Source organism: Schistocerca gregaria, chromosome X (genome assembly GCF_023897955.1).
Source record: "Schistocerca gregaria isolate iqSchGreg1 chromosome X, iqSchGreg1.2, whole genome shotgun sequence".
NCBI classification, from domain to species: Eukaryota; Metazoa; Arthropoda; class Insecta; order Orthoptera; family Acrididae; genus Schistocerca; species Schistocerca gregaria.
In genome coordinates this window covers 35,205,526-35,228,102 of record NC_064931.1, presented here as the reverse complement: position 1 = coordinate 35,228,102, position 22,577 = coordinate 35,205,526, and the positions used below count along the sequence as shown (strand labels likewise).

General features: G+C 37.6%; 1 protein-coding gene across 1 annotated transcript in view; it reads right to left on the bottom strand.

Annotated features, from left to right (window-relative positions):
- Positions 1 to 22,577, bottom strand: part of LOC126298156 (histone-lysine N-methyltransferase 2D-like) — a 989,658-nt gene that overhangs the window by 122,158 nt on the left and 844,923 nt on the right. Inside the window, exons 14-16 of the mRNA XM_049989466.1 lie at positions 18,463 to 18,685; positions 11,597 to 11,757; positions 7,936 to 8,120 (exon numbers count right to left, since the gene is read on the bottom strand). Coding sequence (XP_049845423.1) covers positions 7,936 to 8,120; positions 11,597 to 11,757; positions 18,463 to 18,685 — 569 coding nt within the window. The remainder of the gene's footprint in view (positions 1 to 7,935; positions 8,121 to 11,596; positions 11,758 to 18,462; positions 18,686 to 22,577) is intronic.

Below are 22,577 nucleotides of genomic sequence, written 5' to 3'. Positions count from 1 at the left end.
GAGTCTGATAATGAAGTCATCTGGTTGAATACAACAGGTGCACGTGAAACTAAATTAATTGTTGGATGGTTTAACCAGCCACGTGATTCTGCTGTTGAAATACTTTTGAACACGTTTTATGAAAATTGTCTTCAGCAGCTAGCTCAGCAACCCACACACAATGGAAATATCTTAAACTTTGTAGCCACAAATAGGCCAGACCTTATCACAATGTCAGTATAGAAACGGGAATTAACAATCATGATATCATTATATCCACTGTGATTACAAAAGTTAATAAATAAGTCAAGAAGGCTAGGATAGTGTTTCTGCTGGATAGAGCAAATAAGCAGTTATTAACATCTCACTTAGACAGTGAATTGGCATCACTTAGTTCCAGTAAGATGGAAGTAGAGGAATTATGGGCAAAGTTTAAGCAGACTGTAAACTGTGGTCTGGAGAGTTACATGTCTAGTCAGTGGATAATGGGTGGAAAAGATTCACCATGGCTTAATAACAAAATTCAGTGGATGCTGAGAAGACAGAGGCTGTTGCATTCTAGATTCAGAAGGGGACACACAAATAACAAAAGGCAAAGGTTAGTAGAGATTCATGTGTCTGTGAAAAAATCCATGCACAAAACATACAATAACTAGCACCATCACACCTTAGTAAAGGACCAGGCAAAGAACCTCAGAAAATTCTGGTTGTATGTAAAATTGCTAAGTCGATTCAAGGCTTCCATTCAGTCCCTTGTTGACCATTCTGTGGTGTCATTTGAAGATAGCAAAACAAAAGCTGAAATTTTAAATTTCACATGTAAGAAATCATTCACACAGAAGAATAATGCAAACATTGGCTGTTTCCCAGTCTCAGTGACTGGGAAACAGCGCAGATGACTCCCGTATATAAGAAAGATAAAAGAACGGACCCTCAAAATTACAGACTAATATCTCTAATTTCTGTTTGCTGCAGAATCCTAGAACATATTCTCATTTTGAATATAATAAACTTTCTTGAGACTAAGAAGCTTATTTTGACATATCAGCATGGTTTCAGGTACCATCACTTGTGCAAAACTCAGCCTGCCCTTTTCTTACATGATATACTGAGAACTATGAATGAAGGGCAACAGGCAGATTCCTTATTTCTAGATTTCTGGAAAGCATTTGACATGGTGCCCCATTGCAGGCTGTTAACAAAGGTATGAGTATATGTAAAAAGTTCACAGATATGTGAGTGCCTCAAAGACTTCTTAAATAACAGAACCCACCATGTTGTCCTCAATGGTGAGTGTTCATCAGAGACAAGGGTATCATCTGGAGGGCTGCAGGGAAGCATGATAAGACTGTTGTTGTTCTCTATATACATAAACGATTTGGTGGAGAGGCTGGGCAGCAACATGCAGTCGTTTTCTGATGATGCTGTGGTGTATGGTTAGGTGCGAAGTTATGTGACTGTAGGAAGATGCAAGATGAAATAGACAAAATTTTCAGTTGGTGTGATGATTGGCAGTTAGCCCTAATGTGGAAAAATGGAAGTTAATGTGGATGAGTAAGAATAAAAAACCTCTAATGTTTGAATACAGTATTACTAGTTTCCTACTTGACACTGTCAAGTCATTTTAATATCTAGGTGTTACGTTGCAAAGTGATATGAGGTGGACCTAGTGTAAGGACACTGTGGTAGGGAAGGCAAATGGTCAACTTTGGTTTATTGGGAGAATTTAAGGAAAGAGTGGTTCACTTGTAAAGGAGCCCACATATAGGATGCTGGTGCAACCTATTCTTGAGTACTTCTCGTGTATTTGGGATCCGTACCAGGTCAGACTGAAGGAAGACATCAAAGCAACTCAGAGATGGGTGGCTAGATTTGGTACCAGTAGGTTTGAACAACATGTAAGTGTTATGGAGATGCTTTGGGAACTTAGATGAGAATCCCTGGAGGGAAGGCAATGTTCGTTTTAAGAAACACTATTGAGAAAATTTAGAGAACTGGCATTTGAAGATGACTACTGAACGATTCTACTGCCACCAACATGCATTGGGCATAAAGATGACAAAGATAAGATACAAGAAATTAGGGCTCATACAGAGAAATACAGACAGCTGTTTTCCCCTCTCTTTATTTGCAATTGGAACAGGAGTGGAAATGACAAGTTGTGGTACAGCATATCCTTTGCCACACACCATACATTGTCTTGCAGAGTTTCTTTGTAGATGCTGATGTAGATGAAGGAGTAGAATTCTGGAATGTACTCTGAGTTCAGATATAATAAACCTCCTAGAAACTGGAAAGTTTACGTCCATGAATAAGCACTGTTTTAGAAACCATTGCTCGTGTGAAATTTGGCTTGCCCTTTTCTCACATGATATACTGCAAGAAATGGATGGAGTGCAAAAGCAGATTTCATATTTCTAGATTTCCAAAAAGTGTTTGACACCATATCCCACTGAAGACTGTTAATGAAAGAATGAGCAAATGGGATATCTTTCCCAGATATAAGAGTGGCTCAAAAACTTCTTAAGTAATAGAGCCCAGTAAAGCTCTTGTCAGCAAATGTTCATCACGTATGTGCGTATCGTCAGGAATGTCCGAGGGAAGTGTGATAGAACTGCTATTATTTTCTATATACATAGATGATCTGGTGGTCAGGGTGATCAGCAATCTGCAGCAGTTTAATGATGATGTTGTGGTGTATGAGAAGATGTCAAAAATGAGTGACTGTAAGATGATACAAGATGACTCAGACAAAATTTATAGTTGCTGTGATGAATGGCAACTAACTCTAAATGTAGTATAATGTAAATTAATGCTGACATGTGGGAAAAACAAACACATAATGTTTGGACAGAGCACTAGTAATATGTTGTTTGACACAGTCATGTTGTTAAATATCTGTGTGAAACACTGCAAAGCAATATGAAATGGAATGAGCATGTGAGGATTGTGAGAAGGAAATGGATGGTCTACTTTATTTTATAGAGGAATCTTAGCAAAGTGTGGTTCGTCTGTAAAGGAGACTGCATATAGGACAGTAGTGCAACATATTCTTGAGTACTGTGTTAGGGATCCACACTAGGTTGGATTAAAATAAGACATCAAAGTAATTTGAGTTGGGGTGATAGATTTGTTGACAGTAAATTCAAACAACAGGAAACTGTTATGGAGATGCTTTGGAAACTCAAATGGGAATCACTGGAGCCAAGGTGACATTATTTTCAAGAAATGTTATTGACAAAATTTAGAGAACCAGTATGTGAAGCTGATTGCAGAGCAATCCTACCACCACCAACACACTTTTGCATCAGAACCACAGAGATAAGTTATGAGAAATTATGGCTGATATGGAGGCATATAGATAACGGTTTTTCCCTTGTTTTATTTGCAAGTGGAACAGGAAATGAAATGACTAGTAGTGGCGCAGGGTACCCTCCACCATGCACTCTGTGGTGATTTGTGGAGTAATATGTGGATGTAGATGTAGAAAAGAGAAGCCAGATGTCTTGTTGTCTTGTTATGTAATATGTATTGATCACAATGGGATGAAATGGATCTCCTCCTTTAAGTTCTTCAGCAGGCCATAAAGTTGTGGTGGAACTGGCACTCATAATCTTAAGCTCTTTTTCAGGGAACTCGCTGGATTTGAGGAGGGTGGATGTCTTCCATTGTATTATATTCATCTGAATCTTCTGGAAATGACAATATGCTGAGCCCTGCCAAAATAAGATATTGCAGGAAGGAAAACAGCAGTGTTTCTCTTGTCAGCAGGTAAAATTACTATTTCTGTGTCTTCTCTTTAGGAACAGAGCATGTGTCATTCCTCACAAATTATGTTCCACTCAGGTGTGGGAATCCTATTTATCGCCCTACAAGTCTCTTGCCTTATTTGTTCTGTAGCCTCACTGAGAAGTTTCAAGACACCATGCTCAGTGGCCTGATAAAATTTTTGATGGGCAAATTCTTTGGAGTGGGTGAGAAATTTAGTCCCTTTACCAGCACTGATATTGCAGTGTCACTCAGTGGTTTTATGTGTGAGATTAATCACAGTGCACCTGCCTAGTTTATCTTTGTTTTATGATTGACATTTAAGGTGATTGAACTTGGAAGTATGGTGCACCATGACCAGCTGCTGCATCCAGTTCAGAAGTGACTGCATGGCACTGTCGACACACTTCCAGAAATCCAATGGCAAACTTGACAAGATATTCAAATGAAGAGAAATCATGCTTCTGGAGGGTCTGTTTAGTTCTTACCTTGTATAATGGAAGATCTCACACCAGTGTCCTGCTAGCTCATTGTTTAATTCTCTTAGCAGGCCCAGAATCTATATAATAGGTAATCTTGGTGAATGTAGGTATAGTCTGCTGGTCCAGACATCTCAATAAAAATCTGAGAATCTATTTCTCTTGCTACAGAGTTTATCAAACTCATGTATTCTGTTGGCCATCTTCTCCCAGTTGAGCTGTTTGAGGCTTTCCCAATGAGACAAGTACATGAATGATTCGTGGGCTTTGTACTGAATAATGTTATGTAAAGTGTGCAATGTTTTCATGAGACAGCTGCTAATCATTTTCAGGTGCTACTAATGTATTGCTGTTGTTGCTCACCAATTCATGTGCAGCGTGGCAAGAAAAGCTCAGGTGCCAGGGGTGAGGATAAAAATTCAACTTGCCATGGATCCAACTGAGGACACAGCATATACATACAGGCCAGGTGTTGGTGGCCAAGTTAACTGCCCTTTCTTCAATATCCCATCTCTCTTAACTCACTGCATTTGTTTGACTGTGACCAACAATGCTTTAGTGTTGCCAGTGTTGGTGCCCATGCTTTGCTGAGTTGACATGCCAAATCTCTGTTAATTAAGTCATCAGTTATATGTCTTTTGACCATGTTTTTAATTATGGATGCCCAGTACATGGAGACAGACAAGAGTTTCTTTGTTTCTCTGTAGTTCACACCACTTCCCATGTCAAGAGAGTGCAGGTTTTACTGGTTAAACTAATCTTTTGTGTCATCTGTGTTCATCACATCTGTCTTTAAAAGTGCTACACGATTAGGCAATGTAATATTTCACATACTGACATGGGATTTTATGTACTCCTGGTCTTCTTACACCCAGGTCATATTTAACAGAATGCAGCCTCATCTGCACTTGCACCAACTCTAGCCCTGTAGTACTTCACTGCATTGGGTCCATGGAATGTGACCACACTTTTCCCCACACTGCATATCCCTAGTCTGCAGATTTTTTTCCTGTTGATGAGCACTGGATGTTGATGTCCTTTATTATTCTTCCACAATGATGTTATAGCCTTGTCCCTTGATGCCTGCACTTTGCTAGTTAGCCAGCACATAAATTTGTGAGCCACAACAGCAGTTCATCAGCAGCACCAGAAGATGATGAGCAGCTGTTTTTTTTAGATATATTGTGCAGTTTACACAACACTATCTGACATGACACAAGCAGTTATTGCATTGGAAAAGCCTCAAACAACATTTATGCTGGTTGTTTACACAGCAGCCTTCAAGCCTGTAGGTCCTAAACTTATGATAAATCAACCTACTGTTAGGTTCAAAATCACAGAAAAGATAGATATGTAGTTATGTATATTATCGTTCACTGTAAAAATCATCCCTGTAGGAGAAGAAGGAAGGAAAATTGGGTTTCATGTTCTATTGACAGCAAGTTCGTTAGAGACAGAGCACAAGCTATGATTGATTTTTGAAGATGGGGATAAAAATTTTTTATGCCCTTTTGAAGGAAACAGCCATGGATTTGCCTGGCACAATGTAGGGAAATCACAGAAAACGTATACCTGAATGGTCTGATGCAGATTTTAATCATTGTCCTCCTGAATGTGAGTCCAGTGTGCTAACCACTGCATCATATTGCTCTGTCCATTTAGTAGAGAAAGTTTTAAGTAAAGTAAATTATTTTAAAGATATTCTCTATATCTTACACCAAATACATCATGACTGAATTATCAAAAAATTGTAGTTATGGAGAAATTTTGTTCGATACAAATCTATGAAATAAGTGGTAATTTGTGGAAATAAGAGGTAAGGGGGACCAAAGAACTAATAGTCTCTGTTGTGATTTTCTAGCCATTGATAAATGTTTTGAAGTGTGTGTTTAATGGGATTACAGGTTGAACCTTGCAATAAATAATGGGTATGAATTGATTCACATGAAATGGAATGATGTTTTCTGATAAGTATCATTTCAAATATTTATGAGTGGTCATGAAGAAGGAACACTACTACAAGCCATAAACTACACAATACACAAATACAAACTACACAAATCTCAGAGGAGTCAACAATCCATCGGTCAATATAGATACCTTTTGTAGCATTTTGTATGCAGTAAGTTTTCTTTTCAAGCAAAATTATTCACAGAATTGCAGCCATAGAATAACTGATTTTTGTAGTATGCATTTTTGGTCATCTCTTCACAAAAGAAGCTTGATTGAAATGTATTCCCTTTGATTTATGATACCTCATTTTTTATGTTTTTTACCAGTATATTGTATATGTATAATGTACACTCATACATTCAGTTATAGGTAAGTGAAGACTGTTAGTGTATATGGAGAGTTAGATGTAAAATAGTAGCATGGAGCTGATGCCTAACAAGAGTAAATGTGGATAAATTAAAATTTTCTATTTTATTTTATTATCTTCATAATATTTGTTTTCTTTTCTCCAACTTCTGTATGTATTTAATCTTCTAAATTTACAGAACCATCTTGTTCTTGTATATATTCAAATGCATCTATAATTGGAGGTTTTGCATCTAGGTCTTTTATAGGAATATGATGCATACTGCAAGGGGTGGGAGCAGTGATGGAATATTAATGGGCAAGGATATTGCATAGGTTGGCTGGGTGACAAAATACCACATGAGGTGACTACACAACTTGACAATGCTACATCTAGCAGCCTGTTATCCTGTCCTCAACACATCCCATCACTATCCCTATCATGTTATCCCTCACCCCTCCTCTTCTGTGCCCTCAATACCAACTCCAGATGAGCCTGCATAATCACTCCAGTAGGGCCACAGTGACCAGAGATGACAGTGGCCAAATCCAATCACTAAAAAAGCATCCAACAGGTCAGTGCCTCCTATGTGAGGTGAATAGCAATATACTTTAATTATATTGCTCTTCCATCTACAATTTTCCAGTGTGTAATGACTTAACGTCATTCTGATATTGAACAAGGTAAGAAACAATAAGAATTTGAGAAACTAGAGTTCCTACATATTATTAATTTCTCATTACTAATCATATTTTTAAATAAAAGTAAGTAAATAAGAACTACTTGCAAATCTTCGTGAACGGAGTGAGTGCCTGATACTAACAAATTGAGTGTAAAACATAAAATTACTGAAACAGAATGAAATAAGTAAATGAATAGATAAATGAAACAAATGAAAGTCCAGGATGGAATAACAATAATATGGAAAGGACAGACTGCTACTCACAACATAGAGGAGACCCTGAGTCAGACAGGCAGGCACAATGAAAAAGAATGCTAGAAATAATTTAGCTCTCAGGCAAAGTCTTTCTTCAAAAGTACATATTCATGCTATCACAAACACACACACACACACACACACACACACACACACACACATGGGCACTGTCTCTGGACACTAAGGCCTTATTTTTGAACAGAAAAATAGATATACATATGACAGTTAGCTTAAAACCAAAGAAACAAACATACTATTATCACAAAAGTGGAATAGTATGATACTCTGTGAAAAAAATGTACAAAGAAATCCAAATACATAAGGTAAATCTAAAACTTAAGCTAAGAACCAGTTTTGATAGCAATTTATGGAAATTTGTGACTTTCCTACTATCCCAAGACAACCAATATTTGCCCATATTACAATCTTTTGAACTGTTGCATGGGCAGTCTATTAGACAAAGTCATACAAACCTGTTTTCCGTAATTTCCAGAATCAGAATATGTTGAATTTCCAAGTAAGTGTCTCAAGTCTGGAGGCAAACATGATGCTAAGTCAGCCAGTGGTGATGAGTATGTTGCTGTTGTACTTGTCAGATCTGTTGTACCAATACCCGTTGTGATTGGCCTCATTCCTGAGCTGCTCACAACACTTGAAGCTGAAAAGATCCACAATCAAATTAACTAGTTAATGCAATACGGTGTTGTCCTCACATACGTTGAAACTTTTTAATGTGTTTTTATTTTCTTCATTGCAAATTTTGTGACTTTTCTGTCTGTAATGAATTTAGATTCATCAAACATTTAAAATTTCTTAATAATGTTGCTCTATGGTTTTTGAAAACTATAGTGCTTTATAAACAAAGCTATATAAACTAAAACCATAATTATGTACCTATTAGCTGCTTTACGTGTCTTATATGCTATACTATGAGTATCTGCTGTTACATATATCATTGTTTGCATATCTCCAAGTATTTACTTTTATCTTATTCACATCTGAATGCATGGACAAGAAAATAATTAAAACATATTTACGTTTTTGTTCTTACAACAGTTTCACTATTATTAAACTACAGCAAACATGTGAATAATTCTGTCACTACTGTCTCTATATAACTGCTTGAATGAAGATTTATGAATGTTTTGGGAATGGTGTAACAGTAGGAAAGCTGAAGAATTCAAAATAACCTGCTTTTCTCTATGAACTATTAACGTTAGGAAAAGCCGCGTGACCACATAAGGGTTAACTTCGATTTCTAGTTTGTTCATAATAGTTTGTATTCCATATTAAAATGTATGTTCCTTGTAACTGGCTAGGTTAACTGTTCTTGTGACTGCACATAGGCAGCAGTATTCCATCTCCAATGGACACTCCATCTCTAAAGTCATGGAGATACTGGTCTTCTTATAGGCCAGCAAATCATTGTCCTAACCCTACAGTCTGGTTGGACAGACATAAAGAAAAGTTTCAACATTCATTGCTTACAGTTTGGACACAAGTATATTATATGAGCTATACAAATATGTCTCTTACAGTTTCCATACAAGGTTTTTTTATGGGTACAATTTGAAGCATTAACATTTTACAGTTTGTCCTGTTGTTCAAACCAAGACTGCAAGTATATTTTTTACAAGTTTCAGGTATCCTTGAGAATCCTCAGATCTTGGAAGACATTTTGTTTATGCAGTATGTTGCTTTATGAGTTATTTATCAGGTTTTTCTAAGAATATTCACTTTATTGTTAATTTGTGTGTATTCCAACTGGAATGTGTTGAAGGTCACAAAATGTAAGTGTTGTATACAGAAATGTCTAAACTGCTGTAAAACATGATCATTGGCCAGTGATTTATTTTTGTTTGCATGGATAAGCACTTATTAGTTGACAGAGTGGGCCAACAGCCTATTTAGTAATCCCTTTTGTAATCCAACATCATTTCTAGCTTTTTGTCATCTCTATTTCTGATATGAACATCGATATGCATCATACTCATAAATATTACATTTTTGTTTTTCGTTTTTAGTATGCAATTAACAGCACTCATATTATTTTTTAAGTAAAATGTTGACCTATAAAAGTTCCTGTTGGTTATTTGCTGTGAAAGTTCTGGTTCATTTTTTGCAATAAATCCTAGTAGTGTCACTTTCCATTTTAGGAGTTGCTGCCTAGAATCATAAGGTTACACGCAAAACTCTTTAATTCACTGACAAGATCAAGTGCAACCCTCAAACCTTGGTTTTTCTTATTGCTCATTTTGTTACTTTGCTCAGTAAATTTGTGCTTTCAATTCATGCAATGTTTTCACTGCTCATTTACTTGTAATATACTGTCTGAAGGGACATCAGACTTGAAACCCTAGCAACTGTTCATTGACAGTCCTGTTGGCTCCAGGATTACATAACTTGAAAATTAATTTTCTCAATGTTTCTTAGATGTTATGACTTACAGCACATATGCCAGTATACTGAATTTTTTCTCTGTTTTATTTGTTTATCAAATTACAAAACATGTAATATTTAACTAGATATTTCACCCAGCTTGCTTTTTGTCGACATGCTATACAGTACACATACAACATCAACAAATAAAAACCCTAAATTTGCTTGAAATGGAATATGGTTGATATTTATCCATTGTTGACCACAAATTCTCTCACCTTAATACTTTTCATCTTAATAACTTTCAATTCTGTAAAAGATGACTTCAAATTAACATTTTATGTCAGTTATTCTGGTTGCTGCATACCTTACTTTTCCACATGTGCTTTTGATAATGCTGGCTACAGAGAGATCACTCAGTGGTAGTATCAGACATCACTGCCATTTTCTAGTATGATTTCTCCAATGAATAGTTTATGCATTGTTCACAGAACATTGATAGTAAAAGTAATCAGAATCTTCACTTTAGAACCATTACTCCATATAATCTTCACATTTAGAAACTGAATTGTCAGAATCTGAAGCATTTACAATCAGTTCTACCTCAGAATCAATTAGTAATTTGTTCACCATGGTGAGTGTTCACAAACTAAGTTACAACTTTATAGCCACACTGCTTTTCACTGGTGTCCACTGTCAAACTCAACAATATGTGTTGACTGGTGTTTCCAGTGACTGTATTTCTTGGTAATAATATGAGCCAAAATTTAACATATCACTTACCACTTTCATTCTTAATAACAACACTGAAACAGGTATACCAATTATAGGCATCTCACTAGTGGGTAACACCATCATTATCTTCATTGGATAATTCTGTTAACTTACAGTAAGCAGAGGGTAGCACATGCTTGTGCACAACACTGTGGTATAGCCAGGCATGAAGAATGCTTACTAAAATTGATAATTTCTCATAGATATTGGTTTTTCACTGATACAAAATTTCCTCATTCTCATTTGCTACTGGGACTGGTAAGTATCAGTCAGATCAATGTCTCATCGACATGAGAGGAAGGATGGATAGAAAAATAGGGTCTCACATGTAATTAATAAAGACACTTCATAAGTAGCAGATGTTAGATTAGAATAGGTTAAGAAAGCAAGATACCTTTATCTTTTTCAAAGGAACCCACACATCTTAAGAAATTAAGGAAAATATGGGAAATCGAACATATGGATGGTCAAGTGAGGATCTGGAATGCACTCCTACATGTGAGTCCAGGTCATTAATTACTGTACCATTTTACTCAGTTCCACAGACACGAGTTTAATTACCACAGGCTTACTCAAAACATTCAGGAATACTGTTGAGAGGAAAACGCACATTCTGAACTCTATTCGAACCAATTTGTTAAAAGTCATGGATCAAAACTGTTCCCAAACTTTATTGTTTTCTGTAGGAATTCATGACAAAGCAAAACACTATGACAAATTAGTCACCATTATCAAGATAAAAAGAGGAGCTACAGGTTAGTATGGATGTATCTTTAACCTAAATACTTGTTAGTTTATTTGGTACGACACATCACTGGCCAAAGTTTGAAATAACTGAGTTGTGCAAGAGTTTCTTGATGTTCCTTCATCAAAATATTATTAGAAATAACATAGCTCTGCAGGAGAAGTGCTTACCACCTAACACAAAGTTGTGCTAAATTTTGTTGTTTCAAATTCATGGTAAGGTAAAATAACAATTACCTTGCAATAAACCCAGTGCTGATCCAGGTCGTGGGATAGGATCAACCCCAAGAGCAATTTTTCGAAGGTTAGTTTCACTAGCACTTGGTCTGGCTAACATCAGATTCGATGTCCTTGGTAGCAGTCCATCAAGAGAAGTCTGTCGCAAGGGTGAAAAGGACCTGTTCAATTGAACACAGATTATGGTGTCATAAAATATTTAAAAATGAAAAATGTCAATAATTTCTTATGTATAGATATGCATATAAATATCCTATGATCTAATTAATATAAGCTCTTCACAAAGGCAAACTAATGAAATTATTGAAAGTAAAATCTACTCTGGAACTAATATTAACTCACATTTATTTTGAGAATACAAAAAATGATTTTTGTTCTTTGTTTTCCAATGTCTACTTAGTGAACTGCTTGTTTTAATGTAATTAAAGGGCTTTCTTCTAGATAAATGAAAACTTGATTTTTGAACGCATAATTTATTGATAAATATGTATGCATAAGTTTTCCTTGAAAATAGTGCATTCAGAAGAATTCTGTCATTTAACTCCTGTGAAGAGTGTTTAACTCTCTGAGAATCTGAGAACCAAGAAACCTTGTTAACTGACAATTTAGTTTGATACAATGTGTACTCCACAAAATGTAATGGAAAAAGTGAGGTAATATTAAGATCTTCTCCTTGTTTTTGTTATATTTTTGTGGCTCAGTTGGCCAGGGGGTAAATGACATCCTAAAGATGCTATAGTTTGTTATATCCCCTATTGATCCTAGGATATTTTCTTATCACTTCTTCACCTGTGATAATGATTCATTAATGTGAAAAATTGGAAGTTGGAGAATGGTTTTGAAGCCATCTAATCCAGAAATAAGCTAGTTCAAAGCCTGGAGGAAGGCAGGAAGCCATATCGCAACCAGTAGGACCATACCTCCTGGTAGGATGAGGACAGCTTAGGATGATAATGAAATAGTGTTATTTGCTTTTCATCAATCTCCATTTCATGTCTCTGTGGCAAATATTTCATGTTACTATATATGTCATTTTCTGTGGCAGTCTGCACCAAAACCAAGTAAAATCATTTCAGTTGATTTAATCTACAGAGTACAGCAAGTTTCATTCATTACCATTATTTTACATCACATTTAGAATGTAAATTTTAAATCCAGTACTTATAATGAATCAACTTTGTACAAATACACTTTTATCAATCATATTGTCATATCATAACCACAATAAAACCCAAATCAGGAAACAGGGTCATCAGTGGAGTGCATCACTGAGCACTGAAAGCATGTTTATTACAAACACCAACATACAGCCAAAACAGAACTGACTTCCTGGATGGAGAGCACTACTATTTATACAGACAGTGAATATTCCAGAATATGCAAACATTTCAAATAAATGAAATTTCAGTAACCTTCCACAAATGATATGTATCAAAATAACAAATAATTGCCAGTGATCAGATCTGAAGTGGTGGCCTGGAGCAAGCCAACCAGTGACACCAACTGCTACACCACAATGCTTGCAGCACAGATCATGGCACTGCTCCCACCCCTATAGCAACAGTGACCTGCTGTTTCAGAAATTCTCATTGAAGCATCCTGTATCTAGGCCTTGTCAGTGTCAGTAGTTCTCTGTATGACAGTGGTGGCAGATCCTCGCACACTGGTCATGTTGTCACATTCTCTGCAATGTGACAGTGAAGCAGTCTTCAATTTCCTTGAAGGAGAAGTGACAGTCATCAGTCTGTGCCTCAGTATTGTAGTGAGGCCTCATGCATAGGACATGAATGATCTCAAATCAGTTTTGTCTTCTTTATGTGGGCTTGTAATCCCATCTTTGTATGTGACAGTCAACAAGCAATGAAGAAAATGGTACAGCCGTAGCACTCTACTAACTTCTTCAGTAGTTCCACTTTCCGCAGAGATGCAAAAAACCATACCCAGTCTCCCAGTCTGTATCTGACTGACCATTGCTTGGTATTATAGTCCTCCCAGTCTTTCTTCTGGGTGCCTAGGCCCCATATGCAAGCCTGCTGCCCTGATTCTTTGGTCCTGGTGATATGGTTTTTCATGTAGTCATAGTGAGTATTATCCAGTTTAAATAGGAATAGTGTATCCATTGTCATTTTGGCCTTAAAACCATGGTGCAGAAAGAACAGTATGAAGGCTGTAGTGTCTTGCTTTTCTGTGTTGTGTTTGAGTATCACAACAGGTTGCATTGTATACCAACCACCCTGTTTAGCATCATTGCATACTGAGAGCATAACTGCTAAGGTCTTACTAAACATTTCTGTGAGGCCATTCCTCCATGAGAGCCTGGCAATTGTCATCTCATGGGTGATGACACAACATGATATTGCCTCTGATACTAGCTTCAAGTAGAAAGCTTTTCCACATCAAAGATCACCATACAAGGTGCTTTGTGGTTCAAAAATGATGTCTTCTACATGGAACCTAGCAAATTCTTGGACGTTGACCTTTCGTGACAGCATAGCAGGTGAGTTAGTTAGTACAGAGTATCATTAATCAATTTCCATTTGTTGACTTTAAATTTCCCAAAGAAGTTGATTTCTATTTGGCTGAGTGGTGCAGAATTGGTATCAGATGCCATGGAGGTAATTATGGTATACACTTCTATACACATAGTGTCTAACAAATTAGTAGAGGTCTGACCAGTGCTACCTGCGTCTAAAATCTTCATCTGTCCCAGTTAGCCACATGTTGGAGCATGATGGAAAGCTGGCCAGAGTGGCCGAGCAGTTCTAGGCACTTCAGTCTGGGATCGCAAGACCGCTGCGGTTGCAGGTTTGAATCCTGCCTTGGGCATGGGTGTGTGTGACGTCCTTAGGTTAGTTAGGTTTAAGTAGTTCTAAGTTCTAGGGGACTGATGACCTCAGATGTTAAGTCCCATAGTGCTCAGAGCCATGATGGAAAAACTTTAGGACAGTTGACCGTTGATGAACTGGGATGATGAACAACTCACCCATCCCACTGGATCATAATTTCTCCTATACAATGTTCTTTCTATAAACTGGAATTCTCGTTTGGTTGGTTTCTTATTCTTCAATGCTTCAGTAGTTTACAGTAATGTTGGATCTTCCCTCTATTCAGCAGAAATACCATTTAATCTAACACTCACTCAGATTTTGTCCATGCTGCTGTGTTCTGATACATGACTCCTCAAAAACCAGGTAGTGTCATTGTGTATGCATCCATTTTTGCACAGCCCTACCACTGTGATGTTGTATTCCTGAAGCGTCTGTGCCCATCCCACCAGTCGACCCAAAGGATCATTCAGGCTTGTCAGCCAACATAAAGAATGGTGATCCATCACAATGGTGAATAGTATGCCAAATAAATATTACAAAAATAGTTGATGACACAAAAAACTGTAAGGCACTCTTTTGCATTTGTAGATTAGTTCTCTCAGACTTGGAGAGTCCTCAGGAAACATAAGATATTGTCCTTACAGTACCTTCCTTAATTTATATAAGAACTGTACCTATCCATTAACTGCAAGTGGGTGTGAATTTCTATCTCAGCATTCTTGTAATGCAGTTCTAGGACTGGAAAAGATGTTAGTGTCTCTTTAAGGTGAAAGAAAAATCTGTTGTGCACCTTAGTCCAGGAAAATGTTGCCTCTCCCTGCAGTAAGGGTCATGCCTTGTCAGTACAGAAGGCATTTATGAATCGCCACTTGTACAATCACAGTTTGAGAAAACTACTCACATCAAAAATGTGCCTTGGTTTCAGAAAAGCTGTGACTACTATTGTTTTCTCAGGATTAGAATGGACACCACTGCCATTCAGTAGGTGCACCAAGATTTTTAATTCTTGTGTGGTGAAGAGGCACTTTTCCAGATTTAGGCAAAGGACTGTTGTGTGAATACATTTCAGCCTGGTTGTCAGGCAACTTAGATGTTCTTCAAATGTCTTCAGAAAATTAACATAACATACATATAGCATAGTCACACTGTCCATTTAAAGTGTAGAAGCAAACTGTCCATCATATGCTTGAACGTGGCTGGAGCATCACATAGTGCAAGTGGCATAGGATTGCAGTCATAGAGGCCATCAGGATTTACTAAGCTAGTATTTTCCCAGCCAGCCTCATCAGTCTTCATTTTCAAGTAGGTTGTCTGCATATCCATAGCTGAGCTGGTTTCCTCAACCATTATATTGTGTCATCGAAGTGCGGCAATGGATAGACATATCTTTTTGCAATTTTATTCAGCATTGGTAGTAGACCAAGAAATGCCATGTGCTAGTCTTCTTCTTCACAAGGACCACAGAACAGGACCAAATACTCTCTGAAGGATTAATGATGCCATTTTGCAGTATCTCCACCAGTTCCTCTTGGATCATCGGATTATCCATCATTCAGCCAGCAACACCTTATACAAGTGACAGATAACTGGTGGATGTACCACAGGGCTGATACAATGTTTTACCATGGGCCACTTGGTCTGTCTTTTCTCCATTTCAAATTTGAAAACATCTGATAATTGGCACAGAACAGCTAACACTTGCTGACATTGTTCCTCTATCAGACCAGATCTTATTGGTCATTTATAGTAACTTCCTCCTCTAACTTGTCTGTAGTGGTAGCAGGGAATGATGCCATTGATGATGCCATTAAGCTGCCCTTTGTGGACTGGGTTGTCTGTCCCTAGGTATTAGCTGTGGCTGCCCATGACAGTTAGTGTTCTAAAGTTCTCCTTGAACACATACACTGCATTTGATCATAATTTGCACATATATTTGTTTTGTGAGCCCTATCAGGTTTTCGCAGTTAACAGAACTTCACATTTGCAGCTTGCAGTACAATAGCTTTTGTGTCACCAACCATAGCCTTCTTTAGTTGGCAGCAATAGGCATTCAACATTACAGAAAAGACAGAGTGATCATTGATGATAACATCAATGAGATTTCCCTACATCTTCATGACTGTCATCCATGGACGACATTCATCTGAGGCACTTTCATTCCCTTAGATAGATGACTTGCTTAGCTTTCCTGAATTTGGCAGCTAGGTACCAACGTAGGTAACAGTGAATGACTAGTGCATATTAAGGGAGCAACCTCATCCTGATTACAGTAATGAGCTTTGTCCAGCAGATTGACTATAATCATTTGCAATTGATAGGTGTGAATAGAATGGTGTACAACATTTCCAGGTTGTCCACAGTGGAAACTGTTTTGCTGTACAAAAATACGCTGACAAGCACAATAGAGGGTTGTTTGGTTTGCTCCAGGAAGAGACTGAGTGGAACCACAATATGTAAAATATTAGTTCACTTTATTACAATATAGATATGAAGATTTAATCAACTTTGTACAATCAATTTCCACAGAAATGTTCTGAGTATTTACAACTGTCTCTGAATGTTAAAGTATCACTTGATACAGTCAAATTTACAAGACTCTGCACTTGAAGTACAACTGACATAGCATTCACTGTAATTTCTGTCTATGACATTTAATACATTGGTGGTCTGTCTAAGACAATGCTGTCATTTTGATCATTGACTGCACACTGGGCCAAGCATTATTCTGCTCAGCTCTAACTAGACCAGCAGTTGTGTCTGCATAGCAGAGCTCTAGGAAGTGTGGCTACACTGGTATCAGTGCAGGATGCAGCAGCTATACTGTTCTGTGGTTTTGGTGTGAACCTCGCTTTGGCATCCCATTCTTTGGACAACACCACAAAAATATACAGATGTGTTGTCCTCAGTCATCCACGTGTCATGTCTTTTGTGGAGCATTATACTTGGTGGAGAACTCAGGTGTACCTGTGTCAATCAGGTGCTGGGTTGTCATTTGATGGCGGCGGCATAAGTACGATTGGCCGAGTCCATTCTTCTTGGTATTTTTATCTGATATTTTACATTGGTGATAAAGATTGATACATATCTTCTTCAACATTATGTATTACTTCCTGAAGTATGCGGTCAATATTCATGGCTGCTATCTCATGCTTACTTGATGTGGCAGTTTTGGCTATCTTATAACACTGTATGTCTTCTCTCACTACCTGGCATATGAGAAGGGTATGGTCATATTGGTCTTCCATAACTGTCGTAGGGGCCATGTTCATGAGTCAGTCATACCACTTTAATCTGTGTCCATTCTTGACTGGAAGAGCTCGGTGCACATCTTCTGTGACTTTGTTCATCAAGTGTCCATGCAGGTAATGGCTTTTACATTGCCTAATTGGAGCCAAAGTGATGCAGATGTTTCGAAGTATCTGATGTCTCCACCAAAGAATGCCACATTATGACAAAAATCAAGTCCAAATCCAAAAGCAGGCTCACCAATCAAGTATAACACTTAGCATTGAAGAAACTTTTATTATGAACACCAATGCATGAACAGAACAGAACTGAATTGACATCCTGGACAGAGAGTGCTGTTATTTATGTTTTTATATTCCAGAATACACAAACATTATATCTTAAGAAATTTAAAGAACCATCTAGAAGTGATAAAGAATGCTTATAACTATGCCACACTACATACAGCACAGCTCATCAAAATATTTTGATACAATATGTCTAGTTTTCTTGGTGAAAGCATTCATTGGTTGTTAATTATTACAAATCAAAGCTAAAGACCAACAGAAATTAATTTTTCTTGCTATATTTTCTTTTCTTTAAGTTGAAAACTGTTAGCAGTTCTGAAAAGCCATTTCTAATAACCTCATTGTCAACTGGATATTAAGCTCTAATAATATGGTCCTCAATCTTAAGGAATTTTTTAGCAACAAAAATCAGTAAATGTATCAATACAACCTATGATCTCTGGCCATATTTTATCATAAGAGCACTCGAAAAATAAGCCTTGTATTGATATGATTCTGGACAAACCTAAAGCGATCCTGTAATGTCTGTGATTTACTACGTTCCCGTTTCTTAGTTGATGGAAGAGGTGCTGCTTCTTGATCAGCTGGTATAGGTGGTAATTTACGTCTCATTCTCAATGATTTCTGAGAATCTGTTTCACTCATTGTATCTGAAGAATCACCACCACCATCCCTTGGGCCCCGTGGAGTGCCAACAGGTGTGCTTTGAGGTGTCCCCATTGGTGTCACTGTTCAATGGAGAAGATTCAGAAAACTTAATGTATAGTACAAATGTAAATGGAAATAGTCAAAATGGTCTATCATGTGAAACACATCAGAAATATTTTAAGTAAATATTTCATGCTATAGATAAATTCAAAGTAAATATTGAGTGCTGTAAACACTTTAACTGTACAGGTTTGTGTGTGTGTTTGGGGGGGGGGGGGGGGGGGGGGAGTGCAGATGGTTCTCTAGCTCAAAAAAAAATCATGTATTTTCTCATCTACCAGAGAGGGCTATCTAACATATTTGGATGAAATGAATTTTTGGGGAGTTTGGACAACTCATGCCTCCTACTCTCATGTGTTAAAACGTATGGTGAATGAATATTCCAACTGCAATCTTGCTATCTACTGCTGTTTGTACAGACTTAAAGAGACTGGATTAAAAATTTTGTTGTTGTTAACAGAATAATGCTTTTAACTTTTTGTTTCTAGTTTTTAATATGAAAATGGACTTGAAGAAAGGTATTTTCCTGGGTAAGCTGTTCTTTTATTTTGAAAAAAGAATATTTAAAGTACAACAGCAATGGAAATTTCTGGATTGAATAATATGAAAAATGAATGAAAGACAACCACTCCCCTGTGGCTGGAATCTGTAATACATAGAAACATACAACAGAAAACAATATTTACACTAGCTATCACATTCTCACTTTTTCCCTAGTAGAAGTACACAAGTTTCCACACAAAATCACACAAATACCCAAATGCAGAAATCTGTGGATGTGGTAGGGAAGGATACATGAGATGACAAGGGGGTAGGGGGATAGTGTGAGGCAGACCTTTTGATATATGACTTAGTGACTGCACAGCAAGACAGGAGTTCAGAGGGTAGATCATATAAGAGGTAGATAGTGGGAGAGGGGGCAAAACAAAGGGTGGAATGGAGTGGCAGGTTGTGATGGGGTAGACAGGGGGGAGAGAGGAAGGGAGAGGAGTGGGAAAGAGGGGAGGGGAGAGAGAGAGAGAGAGAGAGAGAGAGAGAGAGAGAGAGAGAGAGAGAGAGAGAGAGAGAGAGAGAGAGAGAGAGGGGAGGGGGGAGGGAGACAGAGAGAGGGGGGGGGGGGACAGACAGAGAGAGAGAGAGAGAGAGAGAGAGAGAGAGAGAGAGAGAGAGAGAGAGCTTACATGGGGTGGGAGGGGGGGGGGGAGGTAAGGCAGGTTAGTGGAGGTTTAGGCCAAGGGGTTTGTGAGGGTGGAGGATATGCTTAAGACACAATGCCCATCTGTTTAGTTAAGAGAAACTGGTGCTAGCAGGGAGTACCCAAATGGTTCATTAAGTGAAGCAGCTGATGAAGACATATTTTTTGTGGTACGAAGCATTTTTGGCAACTGGATGGAAAGTTTTCGGTTTGCCACAGTTTGAATGTGGCCATTCATGTAAGTATACGGTTGGTTACTTGTCATGCCCACATAGAGTTCTGCACTGTAATTGCAGCATAGCTGATATGTAATATGACTGTTTTCACACAAGGTCCTGCCTCTTGTAGGGTAGGAATTTCTTGTGACAACTCCTAAACCTGGGTTGACCACAATGAAATGATTAATGGAGTACAGTATTGGGAACAAGACTGGAATAGGTATGGACAACTATATTCTATAAATTGATTGGGTCATAGAACACAACTTTGGGTGGTGTGGGCAGGAATTTGGGTAGGATATTCCTCATCTCAAGGCACAATGAGAGTTGTTGAAATTCTGATGAAGAATGTGGTTGAGCCTTTCAACATCAGGGGGATTAGGACTGGTCAGATGAGTGCTGGCTGGTAACTGGTTAATAGGTGTTTTAGCGTGGGAGGAGGAAGTGGAATGGAAGATCTGTTTATGGATGAACTGGAATAGGATACTATCTGTCAATAAAAGTTCTGGTAATGTTACTGTTATATTTCACATAACTATGGCTGCAGTGTTCATGGGTGGTGAGGCCATAAGGAAGAGACTTTTCGACATGGAGTGGGTGGCAACTGTCAAAGTGGAGGTAGTATTGCTAGTTAGTGCACTTGATATAAACAGACATATTTATGAAGCCATCAGAGGTGGAGATTGACATCTAGGAAGGTGGCTCATTGAGTTGAGAAGGGACAGGCAAAACAGATTTGGGAGTAGGTGTTGAAGCTATGGATGAAAGTGGAAAGTTTATCCCTGTCATGAGTACAGATCATGAAAATGTCATCAGTGAATCTGAAGCAGACAAGAGGTTTCAGTTATTAACTGGTTAGGAAGGTTTCCTCCAGAAAACCTGTAAGTAATTTAGCACAGGAGAGTGCCAAGTGAGTGCCCATGGTAGTAGCACAGAAACATTTATTGATTTGGGCTTGAAAATTAAAAAGTTGTGGGTCTGGATGTGGTTGACTAGGAGGATTAGGAAAGAAGTGGTGGGTTTGGTATTAGGGGGACATTGGGAAAGGTAATGTTACATTCCACAAAAGTTAAGGATGAATTGTTAAAGATCCCATACTGGCTGCAAGTTCAGATTAGAAGTCAATATACACCAAATAATGATGTGAATGTCTCCTAAACTGGAAACACCATACTCTGAACCCAATGATTATAACAAAACTAAGACACAGTAAACTAAAACTTGCAACCTCCTGTTGTCCTGATGGTCTTACACATCATGTCTTTAAACAACAATCAAGTAAAATATACTCTCAGCTAACTGATATAATCAATGTACCCAACAAACCAAAACAATCAATACTAAAGCCATTGTACAAAGAGGATGACATGAAAGGAAAAGAAAAATATAGCCAGTGTCAATACTGTTTATCTTTCTTAAAATGGTTGGACAATTTGTGAATCAAAGATTATCTAACATTTTGATTAAAAAAGAAATACTGATCTAATGGTCAAAATTGTTGCAGTAAAAACAAATCAACTGAAACATATTTGATATGTTCACTCAGAATCTGCTATTTAGAAAAATATACAAATACAGGGTGTACATTAAGTCCAGGAACACTTTCAATTATTTATTGCACAAGATCTAAACATTGTGCAGATGCCATACATATTGGGTTTTGAAGAGAAACTCTGAAAGTTTTTTCACAAATATTTCAAGTTCACCGGATGCACAGTGCACTGATTTCTTTGAACTCCTCATGAATGTCTCTCATACATGCTCCACATTCACTTCACTCACACTGGGATGTCCACTTCTCTTTGCTGGGCACAAGCAACTCATCATAAAACATTTGTTGGGCCAGTGGCAAATGGCCTTTCTTGTTGGTGGCTTCTTACTGTACTTGGTTCTAAACATCCGTTGAACAGCTGTAGTGCACATGGTTTTGTTGAACTCTAACACACAGAAAGCTCACTCTGCACCTGAACTTACCATGTTTGCGACAATCATTGACTATCAGCAAATTACGAAACTATGCTGTGGCAATATACATGAAACAAATATTTCAGGGTTTCTCTTCAAAATGACATATGTATGATATCTTTACAATGTTTGGTCCATGTCCAATAAATAATTGAAAGTGTTCCTGGACTTTATGAACTCCCTGTATAATATCTGTGGAGTTGTCCACAACTGGTTTAAATCATATATTGATGGCAAATAATTGATTATAGGAATATGTCATGAAACTAAAACTTACCTTACAGAATATAGGAAAGCTAGTTATGGAGTAACTCAAACCACTGTGTTAGGCACTTTGTTATTCTTGATTTTTGTAAACAAGTGACCAGACCAATTGTCAGAAGGAGGACGACTAGAATGGTAACTGTACTAAAATTTCAAAGTATATTGACATACACTACCATTTCAAGAATGAATGTTATATGAATGTAATTATGGTACATATATCTGTAAAACAATACAGAAAACAAAGTAGTAGTCATTTTTACCAAATCT